The 20,077-nt window shown below is 52.5% G+C and overlaps 6 protein-coding genes across 6 annotated transcripts; 4 read left to right on the forward strand and 2 right to left on the reverse strand.

Moving 5' to 3' along the window:
• Positions 1 to 250: 250 nt before the first annotated feature.
• Positions 251 to 971, forward strand: ERG1 (Squalene epoxidase; the record flags this gene model as incomplete). Its single annotated transcript, XM_049343354.1, has 2 exons — positions 251 to 806; positions 877 to 971. 2 exons carry the CDS (start codon positions 251 to 253, stop codon positions 969 to 971), a joined length of 651 nt encoding a protein of 216 aa, XP_049199447.1.
• A 1,858-nt stretch (positions 972 to 2,829) lies between these two features.
• On the forward strand, positions 2,830 to 4,607 carry J4E93_005434 (uncharacterized protein; the record flags this gene model as incomplete). Its single annotated transcript, XM_049343355.1, has 2 exons — positions 2,830 to 3,646; positions 3,694 to 4,607. The coding sequence occupies 2 exons, from the start codon at positions 2,830 to 2,832 to the stop codon at positions 4,605 to 4,607; spliced, it is 1,731 nt and encodes a 576-aa protein (XP_049199448.1).
• A 1,889-nt stretch (positions 4,608 to 6,496) lies between these two features.
• On the forward strand, positions 6,497 to 7,833 carry J4E93_005435 (uncharacterized protein; the record flags this gene model as incomplete). Its single annotated transcript, XM_049343356.1, has 3 exons — positions 6,497 to 6,594; positions 6,645 to 7,291; positions 7,346 to 7,833. The coding sequence occupies 3 exons, from the start codon at positions 6,497 to 6,499 to the stop codon at positions 7,831 to 7,833; spliced, it is 1,233 nt and encodes a 410-aa protein (XP_049199449.1).
• Positions 7,834 to 9,466: 1,633 nt separating this feature from the next.
• J4E93_005436 (uncharacterized protein) lies at positions 9,467 to 9,670 on the forward strand (the record flags this gene model as incomplete). Its single annotated transcript, XM_049343357.1, has 1 exon — positions 9,467 to 9,670. One exon carries the CDS (start codon positions 9,467 to 9,469, stop codon positions 9,668 to 9,670), a length of 204 nt encoding a protein of 67 aa, XP_049199450.1.
• Positions 9,671 to 12,057: 2,387 nt separating this feature from the next.
• Positions 12,058 to 13,410, reverse strand: J4E93_005437 (uncharacterized protein; the record flags this gene model as incomplete). Its single annotated transcript, XM_049343358.1, has 1 exon — positions 12,058 to 13,410. The coding sequence occupies one exon, from the start codon at positions 13,408 to 13,410 to the stop codon at positions 12,058 to 12,060; it is 1,353 nt and encodes a 450-aa protein (XP_049199451.1).
• A 4,146-nt stretch (positions 13,411 to 17,556) lies between these two features.
• Positions 17,557 to 19,281, reverse strand: J4E93_005438 (uncharacterized protein; the record flags this gene model as incomplete). The annotated part of the gene is made up of 1 exon (XM_049343359.1): positions 17,557 to 19,281. One exon carries the CDS (start codon positions 19,279 to 19,281, stop codon positions 17,557 to 17,559), a length of 1,725 nt encoding a protein of 574 aa, XP_049199452.1.
• Between the last annotated feature and the right edge of the window lie 796 nt (positions 19,282 to 20,077).

The raw sequence follows: 20,077 nt of genomic DNA on the forward strand, positions 1-20,077 counted from the left end.
GGAAGGCTTTCAGCAAACAACAGCCCACACTCCATCTTAGATGAACTGGCGATCCGGGGTCTCGGACTTCTCCTATTCCGGCTGGCACGTGCGTCTTGATAATGAAGAAAAACCTCACGATCCTCGCAGATTGAAGAGTACAGCAAAACACACTCTTTGCGCAAACGGTTCATGATTGGACTGGGTCACTCTTTCAATTTCTACTTCTTGTGTTAATAAGTTCCTCACAGAGGGTGACACAAACACCAAAATGCGCATCCTCCTCGCCCTCGGCGCCATCCTCGGCATCCTAACCACCTTGATGTACACGCTAGACTCACACCTAGAGAAATTCTACATCTTCACACCCTCCGGCCTACACGCCCTCTCCCAAGAAGCCATTTCCCTCCACGGCAACGACACAGCATCCGTCGTCTCCCACATCGTCACTTCCCTCTCCGCCCTCCACGGCCCCCACATCAACCTCGACGAAGAATGGATCTTCAACAACGCCGGCGGCGCCATGGGCGCCATGTACATTATCCACGCCTCCATTACTGAGTATCTGATTATTTTTGGTACCGCGATTGGGACGGAGGGGCATACGGGTCGGCATACCGCGGATGACTACTTTCATATTCTCAAGGGCGAGCAGCTGGCTTATGCGCCTGGGAAGGGGGTGTATGGGGCGGAGAGGTATCCGCAGGGGAGTGTGCATCATCTTACTAGGGGCGATGTTAAGCAGTATAAGATGGAGGGGGAGTGCTTTGCGTTGGAGTATGCGAGGGGGTGGATTCCGCCGATGCTTGGGTTTGGGTATGCTGATAGTAAGTTGATCTCCTTTCATACTCTAATCTCAGTTTATTATGTAGTTCGAGACTAACGGGTGGATAATAGCCTTTTCGAGTACGTTGGATTTCCCAACATTGTGGAGGACTACTGTGGTTACTGGGCGGGAGATGATCGGAAACCTGATGATGGGCAAGTTGTGAGAAGGGGAACTTGAGAGACGAGAGTTCGTAGTAGAATTCACATTTCTTGTAAGATTGAGCCATTGTTCATACTCATTCTGCTTGGACGTTGAAACACGTCAGCACATTATACAAGGAAACATCCGAACACTGTAGAGCCTACATCAAGATAAAAACATGCAAAGTAGGTGACCTAACGTTAATGTAGGCTCTAGACCTGTTTGGTTTTATTCTTGTGCGAGGTGTTAGCATGCTTGTGGTAGTGTGCACAGACGTTAGACGCTCCATAGCAAGCGGCCATATGACATAGGTATAGCTGTCTAGGTTTGATTCACAATGTAGTTCCTTCACTGTCAGTGCTCTCTATACGTCATCCCGATCAATGCCGTGTCGGAACTACGGCACTTTTGACCAGACCATGCAACCAAGTTCCTTGATCAGAAGACCGGAGTTGAATTCCCTGCATGGAGAGCGTATAATGGTCATCTGGTAGTTGCAGCTAGAATGCCGTATTCCAGTAGTGTGCTGTGTGTGCAAGGGTGGAACGACACTGCCCAGCGCGGGGAATTTTGACCGTCGTCGCAAGCGACGTCTACCCCAACATGTGTGTTGTAAGCATCCTGATTGGCATAGACGTACATGTACAAAGACCACGAGATCCGTTTTACCAGCTGCAAGCGTACACCGAGTATGGCGTCAGTTTGGGCTGAGGTTTGAACACAGGGTTTCGGGTTGAGGCGGCTGGAGCCAAGAGGTGGTGGGCAACGGTGGACGAGAATGGCCGGTCGACCTGCTCGAGACCCGATGCTATTATAGGAGGTGCAGAGAGCTAGATGATGGCAGACGATGCTAGTCGTGTCAAACTTTGGGCTAGCAAATGTGCTATCGAAAAGCTTTTCTCCAGCGCGACAGATGGAAGACGTAGCATACGGCTGTGACGAAGGGGCTGGGGTGGAGAGCTGGAAGAGGCTGGGCAATAAATCAAGCATTCCGGTTTGGAAGAGCCGTCGTCTCAACGGGCCAATATGGAGGCAGCGAACGGGTGCAGGGGTTGGGCTGTGGCTGTGGACGGAACACGGGTGCAATTATCGAAATACGATTACCCAAACGCAGTGCGTCGGGGCGTTGAGTGGGTGGTGGAGTGCGTAGGAGGCGTGCCGCGCGCTCCAAGGTGGTCAAGCTGCCGCGAGGATCCACGTCGTAGACTCCATGGTGTTAATGACGAGGCCTGGCTCGAGGGTAAGACGGCACAGGATCGAGGAAGGATCATGATGCGGATTCGGAGCCATGGCGAAACAAGGCTTATTGAGCCTCCTGCGGCGGATCATTCGTGGCTAAGGGTTCGGTAGCCGCTCAGATTGGCGTGGGTGCAGATCTGAGGCAGCCACCACAATTAGAAACGGACACTTGCTCGGAAGAGCTGACGCGTAAATCCTCTTTTCCCAGCACAACGCGCAACGCTGGTGGGCGAGCGAGAGAGCAGCGTGGGATGCCATGCCAGCAGCCATGGCCAGCGACCCACTGCAGCGTTTGAAGTCGCGCGTCTCAGACGGGGCTGCTTGGTGTCGCAGCGTCCGGGAGCACGGCGGCTCGTGATGTCATGTGTTGTTGAGTCTGGTGGTCTGGCGCGTCCTCTGGCGTCGCTCGGGCCGGGGCCACTTTTGGCCCAGTTAGTGACGCATGTCTGAAAGCGTTGACACGCTGCCGCCGCCGTCCACTCATCATCGACCCTGGCTGCATGTCCTGCATGTCCCTCGCTCTCGTTTCCTGTGATAACCTCCCCTGCGCTCGCTTTTCCTGATTGCTAGTTGACTTTTACTTTCCGCTGTTTCTTTACTCTTTGCATTCGCTTGCTCCGCTCGGGCTCCCCTCTGCCGCCATGTTGCCCTCGTTATCTGCCCGCAGCCTAGCCCTACTCTCGCTTCCCGCCGTGCGCATTGCCCTCGCCCAGTCCATCTCCATATCGCTAGGGAACAGCCCGCCCGATGGCGCCTCCGACTACCTCGACCCCTCGTACGCCGGCTTCGGCATCGAGCCCTCGAACCTCTTCTCCTTCACCGGCAAGGAGGAGCCCAACCAATTCACCGTCAAACTGCTGCAGAACCTCGCAGACTACTCGGGCGCGCCGCCGCACATTCGCTTGGGAGGAAACACGCAGGACTACATGGTCTTTGAGTCGAGCAACACAAACTATGGCTGGACCTCGAACCCGGACTCGACGGCACAGGGTGCCATTGCGGCCGACTCCATGATCATTGGACCCAACTACTTCACCGCGCTCGAGCGCTTTCCCAAGGACACGCCCGTCACCTTCGGACTCAACATGGCCTACATGGACGACGACTATGAGGACCAGATCACCGCGCTGGCGCAAGCCGCCGTCGACGGCATGAAGAACGTCAAACTGTACTCGTTCGAGATTGGCAACGAGCCCGATCTGTGGCTCCAGAACTCGTTCCGCTCTGCGCCCTGGGACGGAAAGACATACACTTCCCAATGGCTGGACCGCGCCGAGGTCGTCTACGAGCGCGTGCTCAAGGCTGCCAACCTGCCGTCATCCTTCTTTGAGGCTCCTGCGACCGCCTCCACCATCGGAACCACCTTCGAGATTGCGCAACTCGTAGACGATGGCATCATGGAGGGTAGGAACGGCGATAACTTCCTGGCCACCTGGAACCAGCACGACTACTTCTACTGTATGCCTCCTTCTCCCTAACCCACATGCCGTACTAACATGCTGCAGTCATCGGAGTAACCCCCACCCCCCTCACTCTCGACGACCTCATGGACCTTGATGCCACCAACACTCAATTCAAGTACTGGGAGAAGCAGGTTGGAATCGCCCTTAAGACAGACCACCCCTACGTGCTGCGCGAGATGAGCTCTGTCGGACCAATAGGCATGCCCGGCGTCAGTGACACCCTCGGTGCTTCCCTGTGGACGCTCAACTTCTTCCTTTACGCAGCGTCCATTGGTATCTCTTCGGTCCAGATGCACATGACCGACAACTCCAACGCCAGTGCCTGGTCGCCTATCCCCATGTACGGTCGTGAAACCTCGTTCGTACGACCACAGTACTACGCCCATGCCGCCGTCGCACAGATTGTCGGCAACGGCAACGGAACCACGCAGATTGCAGCTCTTTCTACAAGCAACGTAGGTGCTGCGTACGACGGCCGCATCCGTGCGTACGCCGCCTACGCAAACGACCACCTACAGTCCATCACTATGATCAACGCTAAACAAGCCAATGCGTCTTCGTCCGACAAGGGCAGCTTCACCTTCAACCTTAACCTAGGCTCTGCACACGCTAACAAGGATGTCTTCATCTCGTATCTTACGGGCCCTGGCGCAGAGTCGCAAACAGACGTCACATGGAACGGCATGAAGTACGACGACATTACTGGCGCGTCCTCAGTCACTGACAACACTGTCACAACCACCAAAGCCGACGGCAACGGCAGGATTTCTGTTCCCGTCCGCGACAGCCAAGCTGCAGTAGCAAACATTGGCTCCCAGATAGGCACCAACGCCGTCCTCAAACCAGACGGCACGCAGGCGAAGAAGAGTAGTGCCGCTTCGACCCCGACCGGCGCGGCCAACTACGCCATAATAAGTGGTCTGTTGGCCATGATGGCGGCATTCATGGCCGCGTAATGGCAGGTGTAGCGAGCCATATTTTCCTTTGTCAAACAACCCAAGCATCATGGAATTGCATATGCATTATGACGGCGTTCTTCTTGCGATAGCAGGCTTTTCATCCGCATCATTCATGGTCAGGATACTCCGCCTCATTGCTTCATCTGGGATTTGGATTAATCGGTCATGCGGACGGGATCATTAATGACACGCGACACAAAGACTTTTTCTTTTTTTGTTGGAACAGGATATATAGGCGCGATGACGGCGCCTGGAGTGTATATACACGGTTTCTATTGCATCAAAGCCAGCACACGCTGTACCCTGATAGCTAGATTCTAGATTTCTAGAACTGCAATCTCATACCTGATACCCTTTCACGATCATTGTGCCTTTCAAACGGGCGCACAGCTTCTGAACAAACAAATAAGTCGTACTTGTATTGCAACGCCTCGTGTGAGATCGCCATGAGACGCAAGGTGGAGATGGAGGTACTAAGCTTTTCAGGCTTCCAGTCTTACCGCGGGGTCGGGATCGGAGGTTGCAGCAGGTACCGTTGCCGCGCCCGCTTCTGGCGCGCGTTGGTGGCGAGCATCGTGGGACGCCCTGCGTTTTGATTTTTCTCTCGGTAAGCTTGGGGCAAGGGATTGCTAGAGGCAGGGAACAACGGGCTTTGTTTTATGCAGGCTGAGGTACCTGCGTGGTCTTGGAACTGGAATGGGCAGTGTATTTATAGTTGGTTTGGTGTGAATGAAGGATGTGTGGAGGAAGCTGCGGTTTGGTCAAAGGGCTGCGAAGACATGGATACGCGCGAGAATTGTTGTTGGCAGACCCAGCTCAGACGATGCAAACCTCCCTTGTCTTACTTCTAACCGACCTCGGGAACGTCGTGTTCGAGAGCAACCTTCGTCGTGCTGGCATCCTTTTCAAGGGAACCACTTAATACTCTGAAGCCTACATTGACGTTACGCATTTCTATCTGCATATTGTTGTTCTAAGTAGGCCTCAGGCGTATCTAAATCATTCCCTGTGAAAGGTGATAGGAGGAAAGTATCCCTAATATATTGATGTGTTGTGATTACAACTTTGCTCTTTTCGTACTTCCAGCACACTCATCCAACTTATACGTTATGGTCAGTTCATGATCAGGCCTATCTCGGGTTACCTATGGACCGAGCAAGTGAAAATACAGGCCAGTCCATTCGATTAATAGTTATCATGCTCTACTCCACGAGAATCCATTAAACGAGCATTAGTTATAATTCTAGTTACTCATATTTGGAGGACTGTCTTGTACTATGACATAAATTTACTCGGCGGTAAGATCCATGGATTGTATGACTCTCGGCTCGTGATGCTGACCGTTGTGGAAGTGAGACAGTAGACATGGGAATCGCGATGGGATGGTTTCTTGCATAGGCGATGTTCATCGAATTTCCCACAGGCGACCGTGCCGCGCAACTCCAGTAAAGTCACCGTCACATGGCATCTGTAGGCTTTGAGACTTCGACGTCTCGATCTTCGCGAGGCATCCGATACACCTCGTTCCCTTCAAATCTTTTCAGACTGAGCAAAAACTGGCATAGATACGCGTGTTCGCTGCGCCGAGGCCGGTCACAAGAACCCATGACGTCACGGCTATCTGTGCGCCCAGCCTCAACCTCACATTTTCTGCTTGACGCTTGCGTGCCGGATTCCCGAGATCTAGCTACGGGGCTGCCCGTCGTTCTCTCATTAGGCGCGGAGATGCAAGGATCGCCACTAATTGCCTGTATGACGAAACGCGTCCGGCACCCTTTCCGCAATATTTGGGAAGAAGGTGTCATGGCAGGAATCCTGGAATGACTACCTGAAGCATGCCCCCGAGCCTTTTCAACACCTAGTCGCGTGCTTCAGCTATCACCAAAATGCGATTCCGCGACAGAACGCACACCACGTACGAGAGTGAGGATGAGAAGCCGCCAGCGGAGGTCGGGCTGCGCGATCGCATCGTACATTTCACATGGTATGTCGACGCGCCGAGAGCATTCAGATAGCAAGCTTACAATACCGCAGGCCATGGTTCGCATGCACCATGTCGACAGGAGCGCTAGCTGTCGTTCTCGGGAACACCCCGAACAAATTCACTGGCCTACAGACCATCGGCAAGGTCGTCTTCATCTTCGACCTCGTGCTCTTCGCCATCTTCAACCTATGCATGTTCGCGCGGTTCTTACTCGTCCCCCGGAAGCTCCTCGGATCGCTACATCATCCAGTCGAAGGCCTTTTCTTCGGCACGTACTGGGTCTCCGTCGCCCTGATACTCAACTGCACGTATATCTACGGCAACCCATCGACCGGGACATGGCTCACCAAAGCGCTTGAGATCACATACTGGATGTACTGCGCCGCAGCCTTCCTCGTTGGCATCATCCAGTACTCGCTCTTCTTCCGTCTCGAGCGCCTCAACGTTGGCGACGCCGTTCCGGCTTGGATCTTCCCAATATACCCTTTGCTGGTTGTAGGCACGCTGGCTGGCACTATACTTCCTGCCCAACCTGAGACGCCCAGCTGGAAGATATTCATCGGGGCGATATTCTTCCAGGGGCTCGCGTGGGTCGTCTCCTTCCTGCTCTATGGGCTCTACATGCAGCGCCTGATGACGAGTTCTCTGCCCTCTCCCACCACGCGACCAGGAATGTACGTTTCTGTTGGTCCTGCAGGTAAGTCCATACCCGATAGACGAATGCTCTATTGGAAGATTCTAACAGCACTAGGTTACACTGCTGCCGGACTCCTCTCCCTTGCAAACCAAGCGCCGTCGCTCGTTGCCGAAAACTACTTTACGAACACCGTAGTCCCAGACGGCGAAATCGTACGCATAATTGGCATCATGTCAGGTCTCTTCATCATACTGTTCGCATACTGGTTCTTCATTATAACAACGATCGCCGTCATAGTGGGATCACGTAGGATGTCGTTCTCGTTGAACTGGTGGGCATTCATTTTCCCGAATGCAGGACTCACACTTGCAACCATACAAGCAGGAAAAGTGTTAAACAGCGAAGCTATCAACGGTGTCGCGAGCGCATTGACCATCCTACTGGTCATCATGTGGTTTGTCACGGCAGCGTTCTGCATTCGTGCCGTGTTCCTCGGACAAGTCTTGTGGCCAGGAAAGGATGAGGACAAGACTATGGAGAGGTTGGCATGGGGTTGGCAGGACAACAGGGGAAACCCAGAGGCTGGCAAGATCAGGCCTTAATGTTTAATGTTGGACATAATGGTAATCTTTGAGCGTGGCGTAAGGTTACTGGAGCGTTGTAATATAGCATGATACCCTTTCGAATTGCGAACTGTTCTGCAAGCGTGAATTGACCCAGCTGTCTATGAAATCGCGCTTTGCAAGCTTAACGAGATCAAAGCTCACCACACGAGGTGCACAAGCTATACTCTTTACGCCGCTGACCATGTGGACCATGGGGACTGGATAATCCAGGCCGTTCGGGATCTGGGGTGCGTTGGCGCGTTCTGGCTTCGTCTAGTAGCCTTGGTGCACTTACCATGTGACCTCGTATTGGACAGTTGGCGTTGAGCGGGATTGCTTGGGTCCAAGGATTCCCGCCCTCATTACTACTGCAACAGTGGATAGCTCTCCTCCACAGGAGTGACGTTTCATTACAAAGCTATGATGCCCTCGCCCGAACGCTTCAGAGCCATCAGAGCCTGCGGGACCAGAGTTAGTACCAAGTTCCACCCCCTCGGATGACTGCCAAGAGGTGCATTTGCTTAGTGCACACTCGTTATCGTGAACTACTCTGTCCAACGCTGATGGTTTCTTCCCAGAGGCAAAATGTGTGGTGAGTCGTTCTAGCCGAGTGCCACGGTTCAACAGAACTGCACAGAATCATACAGAAGGTCTCGGCTGCATTCTCGGAAGCGCCCAGGGATTGCCCAGCCGAGGCGTTCAACGGGAAAACACCACCAGCCGTCATCGCAAACCGTGCACACACCATGGTCGTCCGCATGTTTTCGATCGCTGCAAACATCGACTGTGGAAGCACTCGGTCAATATATCACTGTCGGTGCTATGCAAGTCCCGAACGCGACCTAAGTCACCGGCCGGACATAATTCATAAACTCTAAAAAGTGAATAATCGCGAGATCTGTAAACGCCGATCTTCCGAAACCCAGCGTCCCTCACAATAATTCCTTATCACCCTCCACTTCAACACCATACATCATGCGCCTGCCTAGAATTACACAACGATAACCATCGCATGGTCTAGACCCCGCGGGCAAGGCGACTTCGTCTGGCTAACTACTAGTAGCGCCGCCTACGCGCTGCTTGGCCGGCTGGCGGAGAGGAAATTGGTGCGGGGCTTCCTTGTCGACGCACGTATGTATCCATATCGACCACTTATCGCCGCTCGTCGGACACAACGGAGCGGCATAGTAAGCTGCTCGGGGAGACTTGCCACGCGTTGCGCATATCGTAGGCCGAATTAGCGCCTTGGGCTGACACGGCGGAGCTGGCGTTAAGGCACCCTTGTGTGATAGCGCGCTATAATTGGCTGCGGGAGTGACGGGTGGACCATGCGATGCTTGGGTGTCGGGGATAGGGTTTTGGGTTGGTGGCCTGGGTGGGTGCATGGGTGGAGTTGGGGTTTGGGATGCCGCATGAGCAATGGCATTCTCAGGTGAGCCGTGGGAATCTGCGACAGTATATAGGCAGGCGGTATCCCCACATGAAGGGAGAGACGCAACATCGCAGATTTCCTGTATCAGACCCCCAGATACCAATAACTTCAAATTACCATCTACTCTAGTCTATCAGACACTACCACTCTACCACTACCATCATACAACCTCGCATGCAACCCATCCTACCAACAACCATGTCTTCACCCGCAACTCAATACGTCTACGTCCCCAACCTCGTTGGCGGACAGATGCTCAGGATTCCCATCGAGGACGTCGAAGCCGAGGGCCAAATCTCCATTGCCCAACAGCCCATCGCGAGCCCAACCCTCTCTTCACGATACGTCCGCGACTCGTCACCATCGCCAAGCATGGAGAGCGTCGACGACACCGATGAGTAATAAACTCATATACCAAGGCGACGCACGAAAGACGAAGAAATGACGGCAAGCCTTGCACTGGTCTGCAGTCCAGCAAGGCGGGAACAAGCTAGCAGCGGACGTCGTTGCCAAGCAGCCTAGTCGCAGCCTCGAATCCCCCACGAGTCAAACTCAGGGAGGACTGACATCATCGCCCCCATTACCCTCACTGCAATCGCAACATTTCTTCCGAGAATGACGACAGTCGGTGCCGTTGGTTCCGAGATGCCACCGGAGAAAACTTTCAAATTGCGTGGAGTTGGGCGTGTGGGGAACACGGCAAGCAAGGAGAAGGATCTTTGGCTTGGCTGGAGTTGGAAGGAAGCTTGGGGAGTGTGCCGATCGGAGATGGATAGGGCAGGCAGGCACGCGTTGGCTTGGCGTGGGGACTGGGATGGATCGATCGGTAGTCTTGGTTACTTAATGTCTATTATTTTATTTTTTTGTGGTACTTGTTGGTCACTTGATCTTTTCTATGCTGCATGGGGATGTGAATTGTGAATTGCGGTGTGCGTGCGTGTGCTCTGCATGCATTGACTTTGGGGTAGAAGAAGCAAATGGAAGTGATATTCGGGTTCTTGCATATTACTTATTTCCGGTGTGCATGTGAGACGTGTCGTGTATTATTCACATCACGATGACGGGGAAGAGTAGCAGTGGTTCCGAGCCAATAGTTGACAATACGTTGAAGTCATTCAAGCACCTCATACAAGGAGAAACCGAACAGGTCAAGAGCATACATCGACGCCAGGTCACCTATCTCGTAGGTTTTCATGTTGATGTAGGCTGCAGGTCTGTTCGGTTTTTTTCTTGGTTGACGTGCAAGGACTCCTTTCTTGCACTATTGTAGATGTAGACTTAATGTACTCTGGAGATGTTAAAAAACTTGCAATCAACGTAGGTGGAAAACAAGTGGTGGACTCATCCAGAACGAGCTTCCGACTGAACTAAGACAACTTGGAAGAACATGTGCTTGCTTTTACGTGGCCACCGGCGCTTCTATACATGGTCAGATGACAGATCATCTCCCTGTGTTCGTCTGCCCGAGGTACGTCTTTCCATTCGCCCCTTTCTGGGTCTGGGAAGGCTAGGTCGCGGATGGATACTTTGAAGTAGATGGTTAGTCGTGTGAGATACTGATGGTACCGTGGCGCGGGGAAGAAGATACCGCCTTGCATGGCTAGTGGGTCGCGGAAGAACCTAGGTGATATGGGAGATTTTATGTGAGGTAATTCGATGTTCGCTGTCGATACTGACTGTGCTAAGACGCTTTTACGAATGTAGCACTGAAATGAATTCCTTGCGTAGAAGAAGCTAGCGGCTTCATCGTGAAGTTGCGTACACGTTCGCAGTAGTGCAATGCCCGTAAATTTCGTGTGTATCATAGGAGATAGTACGATGCAGTCTCGGGGTTTCAGCAGATGGGCGTATATGCAGTTTCGCAACTTCGGCGGGATGCTAAGCAAGCTGTGTTTCTGAAGATCGACAGGGACACTCTTCGAGACAGTACGCGATCGTCGTGCCGACTCCGTATTAAGATCCCTATTCGAGCAATGGTGCGTCCTTTTACTGATCTGTCCGGTCAGCTGTAATGGTGTCGGCTGCGCGACTGCAGTTGGGCGTACAAGACCGAGTGCTGACGAAGCTTGGTTTCCCATAGCCGTAGATCTGTAGATCAAACTTAGTACGGAAACAGATTAAGAGAGTCGCGTGGATCGTTTCTTCTCTCGCACTTGGAAAGGGCATACGGGTGTCACACCCCGTAGACCCCTAGGTATGCGCTGGAGGCAGTCACCGGGAAAGCATTCCAAGGCGGTGCGTTGGATGCATTGTTGATAGCCAAAGTGGAATTTTTGAGCTAACTGGAGTCTTGTCTCTCGGTATTTCCCGTTGCGATGATGAATTTGCTGTGTGAGCTGTACTTCCTGAGCTCGACAAACAAGCGGCAGGGTCACATCCTATATCTTTCCAAGGTTGCATTGATTATCGAGGGTTTTCCTTGTTCGATCGTGTTTTTGGTGGAAGTAGATGACATACAAGCCATTAGCGTTAATATAATGAAGAGGGTGAGGATGTGAAGGGCTGGAGGAGCTGCTGAGTGGTTGAACGACCCAGGCAACGCACGGACGGCTCACCAAAACACTCCCGAGGTCGTCACGTCATTACGAACAGACTCTAATCCATCAACTCTCTGATATCACACCTGGGCAGCCTACAGCGCTGGCAGAGCACTTGCGATACAAGGGCACTATCATGAGAACTTTGTTATTGATTCAACCCTTCTAGGCGTCGAGACCTGCCCAGGTAGTGCGTACGCGAGTGTCACTCCTTCTACATCGGTCATCTCGCGCACCCGAAGTATGAAATTTCTAATCCCAGAACCGCTCTACAATCTCCTGGGGTAATGCTCCAGTCCTCTCCTTCGTCTCATACACCTTCATATCGTCACTGCCCATTACCACGAACACTGCGGACCGATGCTCGGTACCCTCCCCAACGGTCTTTCGCAACAGCTGGAGCAGTGCTACAACCTTCTGCAGCGCCTCTTGGTTACCCTTCTCCCACTTCTCGAAACCCTTGAAGCTGTCTGACTTGTTCCCAGCTTGAGTGACGTCCTTTATTCGAATGTCCTTCTGCCTGTATGTTCCGTCAAAGTGTGTGTTGTGCTTCCCACCGAGACAGCAAGTAGGAGTTCTGCCAAACCACATCTGATCAATGGGTCGCGAACTTGCATTACTCTTCAGCTCCAGGATCTGGTATTGGGGCACCACCTTACCCTGAATAAGAACAGTAGTCTTCTGCGGGCCTCCGTGCTGGGTGATTTCAACGTCGTGCCCACCAGGAACAAAGGTAGGAAGAGTACTCGGTGGTGCATCGGGGTCGCGCGGCGACTCGATCGTGGGGCCGTATGCGTCGGCCTCATGGCGCACAACGATGGTGAGGCTACCTAGCTTGTACTTGAGTAAGCGATGATGGCTCGTTGCACCGTGAACCTCGGAATCTGTGAGGGCGCCTTCGAAGTTACGACCGTAGGTGTTGGTAGCGGACCTGACTTTTGCGTTGCGTACTTTCCTTCCGATGAAGAGGGTGTTTTGCTCGAAGTCGAGATCAAGATGAAACGCTTGGAAGGAAGCGTTTTTGACGCATTTCATAAGGTTCAGCATCGTGGTCCGGTTGATCACAACGTCCACGTCGTTGAAGCGGGTATCAGGGTTCATCGTCGCGATGGCCTGGAAAGCGGGCTCGTATTGTTGCTCGGGAGCACGTTCCGCATGTTCATCGCTGAAATGGTAGCCAGAGTCGGGCGCAATTATGAGTGGGAAGCCTTGAGGGGTTGGCCTCTTGAACGCTGGCGGCGACCCAGGAACAGATATCGTGGACATTGCTTCGTCCATGAAGCTGTAACTACACAAAAGTGCGTACCCCTCAGCAGAGGAGACCTCGTCCGAGCTGGGGTATATATCCTCGTAGGTACCCTGCCATACGATCTTGTCTGTGTTGACGTTGGCGTACATGTGGGAGTACCATTCTTCACCCTTGGGCTTCGAGAATGTTTGAAGGTTCAAGTCCATGTAAACGCGTTTCCCGCTGGTCCTGTCGATATAGTGCGTCCCATGGACTGTTGATGTTGAGAATACAGGGTTTGAAGAAGCTCGAGGGCGTTCGAACGCAGGTGGTCGGGCGACGGTGTCCATGTCTTTGAAGAAAGCGTTTCGGTCCATTTCTCGGGCATAGGTCGATCAAAGTAGTAAGGTGAGTAGCGGGCTCACTTGCTAGAGTGTAAGTACCTAGGTAAATGATAAGGGGTCTTGTAGTATATAAAGATCGTGAGCGAGAATTTAGCGCCCAGGCACCAGAAACGCTGAGTGGCCATCGCGCTGGCACGGACACATAGCGTGAATGTCAGGCTCATATGGGGGCTTCCTACTTAGACCAGTCCGCAGGAAAGAACGCTAGAGCCCCATACTATGTATATCGAGATGACCAATTGATTGCGAAAGCTGTCGTGGCTATACGTTAGTGAGCGATTACGCTTGACATCATTGCGAATTGCTCAAGATGTAGCAAAGAATAGCCCGAAGATATCTGAATGTGTTGTCAAAAATGCACTGACGTCGTTAGTGACGGCTAAATCGTCTTATTTTGATCACCATAATCTGCGCCTGGAGGTCTTGAAGAAGTCTGTGACTGAGCGTCGCTTGTGTTTGGTAGTAATCTCGTGCCTTCGATGATCCTTAATGATGGCAAAGCGCCGTGAGACAACTTGTCCTTGTGGTCTTGTAGGACGTTGGTCTCTTCTTGATAGTAAAACTTGTATGACTTCATCATCTCCAGTTCCCATCGTGTTTAGTGGAACAGTTGTGCGGATTTTGGTGCGCTTTGCCCTCCTAATTTTGCGACCTCTGTCATGTGTGCTATCATTGTCGATAACCAGTTTCGTTTTGCTTCGTTTAGGTTGAAAGACTGGATCGTCTTGCTCTGAATGAGGTGCAATCGCTGCCTTGCTTTTGCTCTCCCATGGTTGACCCTCCTCTGCAAAACCTCTTTCTTTAATTGGGTAAAGAGGCGTTTCAGCTGGAGTGCAGTCAAGTTCCGTCGTCTCCAAGCCTCCAGTACGTTCATGGGTACTTCCTTCAAAAACATCGCATCCTCTTCGTCAAGTAACAGCGTTTCGGTAATTTCCACCTCCTCGCCACAGTCAAAATCTAGCTCCACATCGGGAATCTTCTCACGCCAGGCTCGACCTACCGCTCGGCGATAAGCAATCCTGGCATCTTCCAGCCTTACCTTCTCATCGCGTAACATATCCAGGAACGCTGGCTTCACCACGCCGTCTCTGAATTCTGCAGCAATACCGTCTTCCCATGGTGCCCAGCTCGAATAGTGATGACACATATGCTCAAACCGAGTACGCGTCTTACGCAAGGCGTCGGCAGACTCTTTTACGTCATCACGAAGGCGACGAAGGCTTGTGGGTGGCTCACAGTCAATTCGTCGGGTTATGCCTCTCTCATCGCCTTTGGGAAGTCTTGTTTCATCAATTGAATCAGACTCTATAACACCCGCTCGCAGCCAGACTGGTAGCAGTGATGCTCCGACGTCCTCCCATGCATCTCTGCACGCTTGCTCAGCCAAGTTGCAATCTCCCCATAACTGGGTTTCTGCATCTAACAGTCGATTTAGATCTACGCGAGTAAGATAAGCTCGGGTAACAAGCGTTCTCCGTTCCTCGAATTGCTCTGATGTGGGTGCATTTGATGATGCTTCCATCGCCGTATCGAATTTCGCTAGTTCTTCATCAGATCGTTCCGCATCCTTCGCCGCTCGTGCCTTCATCTCTCCTGTCTCAGCTCCATTCTCATCGATTTTTGTCCAAAGACTTTTATAGTGGCGTTCTGCGCGAAATGCTTTACTGATGCACTCTCCTAACTCTTGCGACACTGTGATTGCGGGCGCGATATTCTTGCCATCGTTAATGGATACAAGGTGAGATGTGCTCGAGGGAAACAGCCTGGCTGCGTCTCGTTCGCCTTTTGTCGACCAATCCTGGACGGCGAATATGGTACCGGTTTCCACCGCTCTCTTCCCGCGTTCCTTCGTAGCATCATTTCCACCGCACTCTGTAGCTCTTGAGTCTAGTTCATCACGTAAGATGTTGTCTCCCGAGCTGGGACGGAAAGATTTGTCTGGACTCTTAGTGCCTTCTTGATGATCTTGCTGAGCTGGTATAGTTGCCGAAAACGTACCACCCCGCGTACCAACATCTCCGTGTGAGTGGTGGCTCGCTCCGGATTGATGTCTTCCTGCGCTGGTGGTAGTTGAGCTAGCATGGTAATGATGATGATGGGTATTGTAGATGATGATGCCCTGTTTTGCGACATAGCTGTGGATTTGCTCGCCAGTTGGAACAGGCTGTTCAAATGCGGCTGACGTACGGTTCTCCATGCCGCATGTATACCCTGCCACTCAGTGAGGTCAACCCGACAACGAATTTCCTCCAGCGTCGCATGTTCTAGACATGTAGCCAACAAGGGCTGGATACATGGCCCGATACAAACACACATTACTGCTCTTGATGTCTTTGTCCGCTCAATCCTCTTTGTCTATGTAAGCATAGCGACGCCACTTTGACACCGAATCTGCGAAGAAGCCTACGTCAATTAGGCTTGCTCAGTCTGTTAAGCATGTAGTTTGAGGTGCAACGGCTTTACATATCTTGTCTATTGCATGGCGGAGTTAATCATCCCAGGGCTGCATTCTGTGTCTGTGCATGGGACAACACCGCAACCACGTTGGCGCAGTGGATCCCCAAGTGCAGAGCTTCATCCATTTCGTGAGCGCGAGGACCGTCATGAAGGCAGTGACCAGCCACGCTACCCACCTCACACCTATGAGGACGAGCGTACCAGACGTGCGCAAGAGGTGATTGGCCAGACAGTCGTGACAGAGGAGAGAGTCACACGTTACGGAAGTCAAGATATGGCGAACGGGACCATCGATCTGACCGTGATACGGACCCTATGCCTCTTAACAGATACTATGCGGACAGTGAGCATCGTAGAAGCGATCGCCGGTATGATTCGCCGGATAGTAGGGAACAAGGACGTGGCGGTAGGCTTGGCGCTTGGGGACGTGGTACACAGAGAGGCCGGGGAGGAAGAGGGGCATGAGCTCACTACCGCCAGTACGTCGTAAAGGACTTGGCGTGCCTGTGCCATCGAAAGCGAGTAGATGCATAAGATGCGCGTCGGATTGCGCGACGGATCTCGTGGGTCGTCCGAATATCAAATAAGTAAAACTAGTCCTTCTCAATTTTGTGTTCTCCTCATTTACTGAGGTATCAAAGCGGTTTGGAATGGAGGCGTTGCATTGAGATGAAGCACGAACAAAAGATGGCGACGCGACGCGTCATACTGTAGATTGAAGACCGCGCTGTCCTCAAAATGCGATGACGCGCCGAAATTCCGGAGCCTTGCCGTTTGAAGCCAAGCGTTGGCGCATGGGCCATGTCCCCGAGGCCGCAGGTTGACTGTGTGAATTTCCACGCGTCAAGCTCTATTGCGTTCACCTTTTGCCGCAGTTCATCTCCGAACAACCACATGCTATACTGAAGGTATACATTTACATCTCCGTATGTTGTACCTAAGTATGGACAGCGCTACGAGCATCGCTCGTGCCGACCGCAGCCCCTAATGCAAGAGTCGCTTGAGAAATGCTTGTTCATCACGGCTTACCATGAAAAGAGACCTGCACATTGTTGCTGTTTCTTACACTGTTCTGCTAATGACACATTAGATGACCTATGTGTTGTACGCTATAAGGCATCTTTAGAACCAAGCAAACAGCTTCCTCGTTTACGACCAATCATGGCATCGGCATCGGTCGATCCCGACTCGTTCCCCAGATGTTCACACGATGCGTCCATTCCTCCAATCTTACCGAATTCGGATTCCAAGCTGGCCAAAGCGAGTTCCCGCGCGTGACGGGCCCACGATTGTACCGAACGCCCGCGATCGATATCGACGTCACCTATACATCCTCAAACCACCCAGACCAACCTTGTGTCGCGGCAATATGATGCCCACGAGCGTTTTTGGTTTCGCACACTACTATCCCGATTCCTCTTGCTCGTCGCCATTTGATGCAAGCAGCTCTTCGTACACCCATACTTCCATCGCTCTACGCTCTCCATCTCTCGTCCGCTACGAGTTCGTCCACCTGAGGCCCATCAGGCCCCTATCACGCTTCAAGCTACTTGGGAAAGCAGCAAAGACGGTGTACTACGATGGTCTGACACTACATTAAGGCCACGACCGTGCTGGGCATCCTGGCTCCTGATCGCATCTTCCGGGTCGGCATCATAATGCTTAACAATCACCACCGCGGATGTATTTACCCCACTTGTCGATGCGTCTCCGCCTGCTTCCATACGCGCGCTCGCTAGCGGTTATGATGGCGTCGCGCTGGTCGAGCGAATTGTCTCTATCCCTCTTTCGGGAGACCGGAGGCGGCGAGATGTTATACTTCTCCATGTATCCCTTCAGGTCTGTTTCACACTGCGATTCTATCTCCTCGGCATCTTGCCTCTTCTTTGGCTCCGAAATGATAGCCTTTTCTGTCCTTCCCTTGCTCGTCTGTGGCTCTTCGGGATTCTGGCCCGTGTTCTGCGTACCAGGGTCACCTTGCGAAACCACCTGTCGTGGTTTGTCTATCACCTCTGCCATACGACTCTCAGCACCAGCGTCCGCAAAAGCTTCACGTGGAATAGAGGTTGCATGCACCGTTGAAGTTCGCTTGTTGACTTCATCAGCTTCTGCCCCAGTAGCTGCGCTTGCTAGGCCGGGCTTATGTGCTTGCAGACTGGTCAGCTCACTGGCGCGATCCAGAGCGCCCGTTACTTCAGCGAGCAGTTGTTCTATCTTCTGCAAAGGTGTAGCTGTGATCTTTGAGACATCGAGAACTGGTAGTACCGCCACACCTTCAGATCCAGCGACTGGCTGCCTTTCTGAGGGGTTCACAGGAGCGCCACCCGCATTATCGATCGCAGGCTCTGCCGTCTGCTCATCAACAAGTTCATCCCTACCCAGCTGTTCGAGCTCTGCCTCGTCACTTCCAGCAGGGTGTGTTGATCCCAAGACACCAACAACAACTTCGTTTTGCCACCTTTGGATACGAGTGCGATCGAGCTGCTTCAGCGACATCTTGTCCCACCACTCTATGTCGTATACAATAGTTGCCACTCCATCGTCCCTACTGTCTGCCACGGTAACATTTGCAGCTCTTGCTCTGTCAAAAGCATCCTGTGCGGCGTTCTCGGCCTCCTCAAGTGTTACGATGACGTTGTGCCAGCCCTCAAGCCACTTCTGACTGAACTCGATGCGAAAGTCAACATTTGGACGATTGACCTGCTTGGCGACATACTCTTGGAGCTTTTTCTCGTATCCAAGCCGGTATTTATCGTGCTTCTCGCGGGCTACTTCCAACGCGGCTTTGGTGAATCTATTCCGCATGCCAAGAGCTGGGCGTGTAGCCTCGACAGATTGCTTCATATTGGCCAGCTCTAGTCCTTGTACCCGCGGCACGGAATTTGGGGTGACAACATCCGTTCCGCCGTCCTGACTCTGCTCCCAAGGAAGACGCTCCAGCTCTGTGGTCGCAGGAACTAGCTTTGTTTTCACGAAAACATCTTCTTGGATGGCATTCACCTCTTCCACCAGTTTCACCCAGGTGTTCTGTATCTCCTGGAGATATCGTGGTAATTGCTCCCGTTCCTTTTTCGCGGCTGCGTGCTTGTGTGCTATGTCGTTGCAATGCTTCACCAAAACAGTGGCTTTGGATTCTTCCTCTGGTGACAGCACCTTTTCTCCTAACTCATCGAAATAACTATCGGCTTCTCTCTTCGCGTGTGAATGTTCTGCAGTTAGGCGAGCGTCTTCCGCAAGTAAGTGGTCCAATCGCCGCCCGACCGCTTCCCGTGTATGTCGAAACTTGCGGCCAGCCTCGATTTGCTTTTTGAGTTTTTGAGAGAGCTCGTGTGAGAGCTGTAATGCAAAAGTACCCTCCTCTCCAGCAGCACCCGTAACTTTAACCATGCGAGCCGGTCCACGAGTATATATGTGGTCACCGTCATCTCCGCCGACCCACATCGACGCTGGGCAATCTTCCTTTCTCTCCGTTTTGCCGCTCTTCCTGAGCTCCTTTTGCGGACTTTCTTTCATGATCGACTCGATATACCTTTCAGTTATGACCGCAGATTTGGGATCAGGTGGATGTGTCATGCGCGAATGCTCTCGTTCCTCTAGCGTTGAGCTAAGTCGTCCTTCGCCGTATGGCAAACCCGAAACGCCTGAATTTGATTCAGGCAGTGGCGCAGGCGCTGATTTTTCACCTTGGGTTGTTCCCGTTGTCGAGCGATCTTTGATCTCGCCGGACGCCCTTCTTTTGTGACTTTTCATCGCGTTTCCTAGGGCTACAAGGCTTGAGGAGATGTTGTCAATAACGAGCCCAACACTATCACTCGTGTGACTGGGGTCGTCGGTCAGTTTTTGTCGCTTGTTGCCAAGAGGACGATCTGTACCAGAACTTCCAATGGCCGCCCGCAGGCTCCTTCTTCGGGGAGGAGTACCATCGATCTCTGAATCAGCGCTTGTGTGGGACATATCCTGCTGTCGCACGGGCTTGAGCTTGGAAATACCATCACCTCCAGCAGCATTCGAGTGGTTTTCGTGGCTTTGACAGTCCATACTGTGAGATTTGGTTCCGATGGCAGCCTTTGTCTTTGTAGTATGTCCTGTAAATGTGCGCGATTCCAGGATCCGGCAATGGCCCAAGCGCGTCAAACGTGCTCTTTGTCCGTGTGTCGAGAAGAATGGGCGTACAAAGCAAGTC

Source organism: Alternaria ventricosa, assembly GCF_023758065.1.
Source record: "Alternaria ventricosa strain BMP 2768 chromosome Unknown scaffold_8, whole genome shotgun sequence".
Classification (NCBI taxonomy): Eukaryota; Fungi; Ascomycota; class Dothideomycetes; order Pleosporales; family Pleosporaceae; genus Alternaria; species Alternaria ventricosa.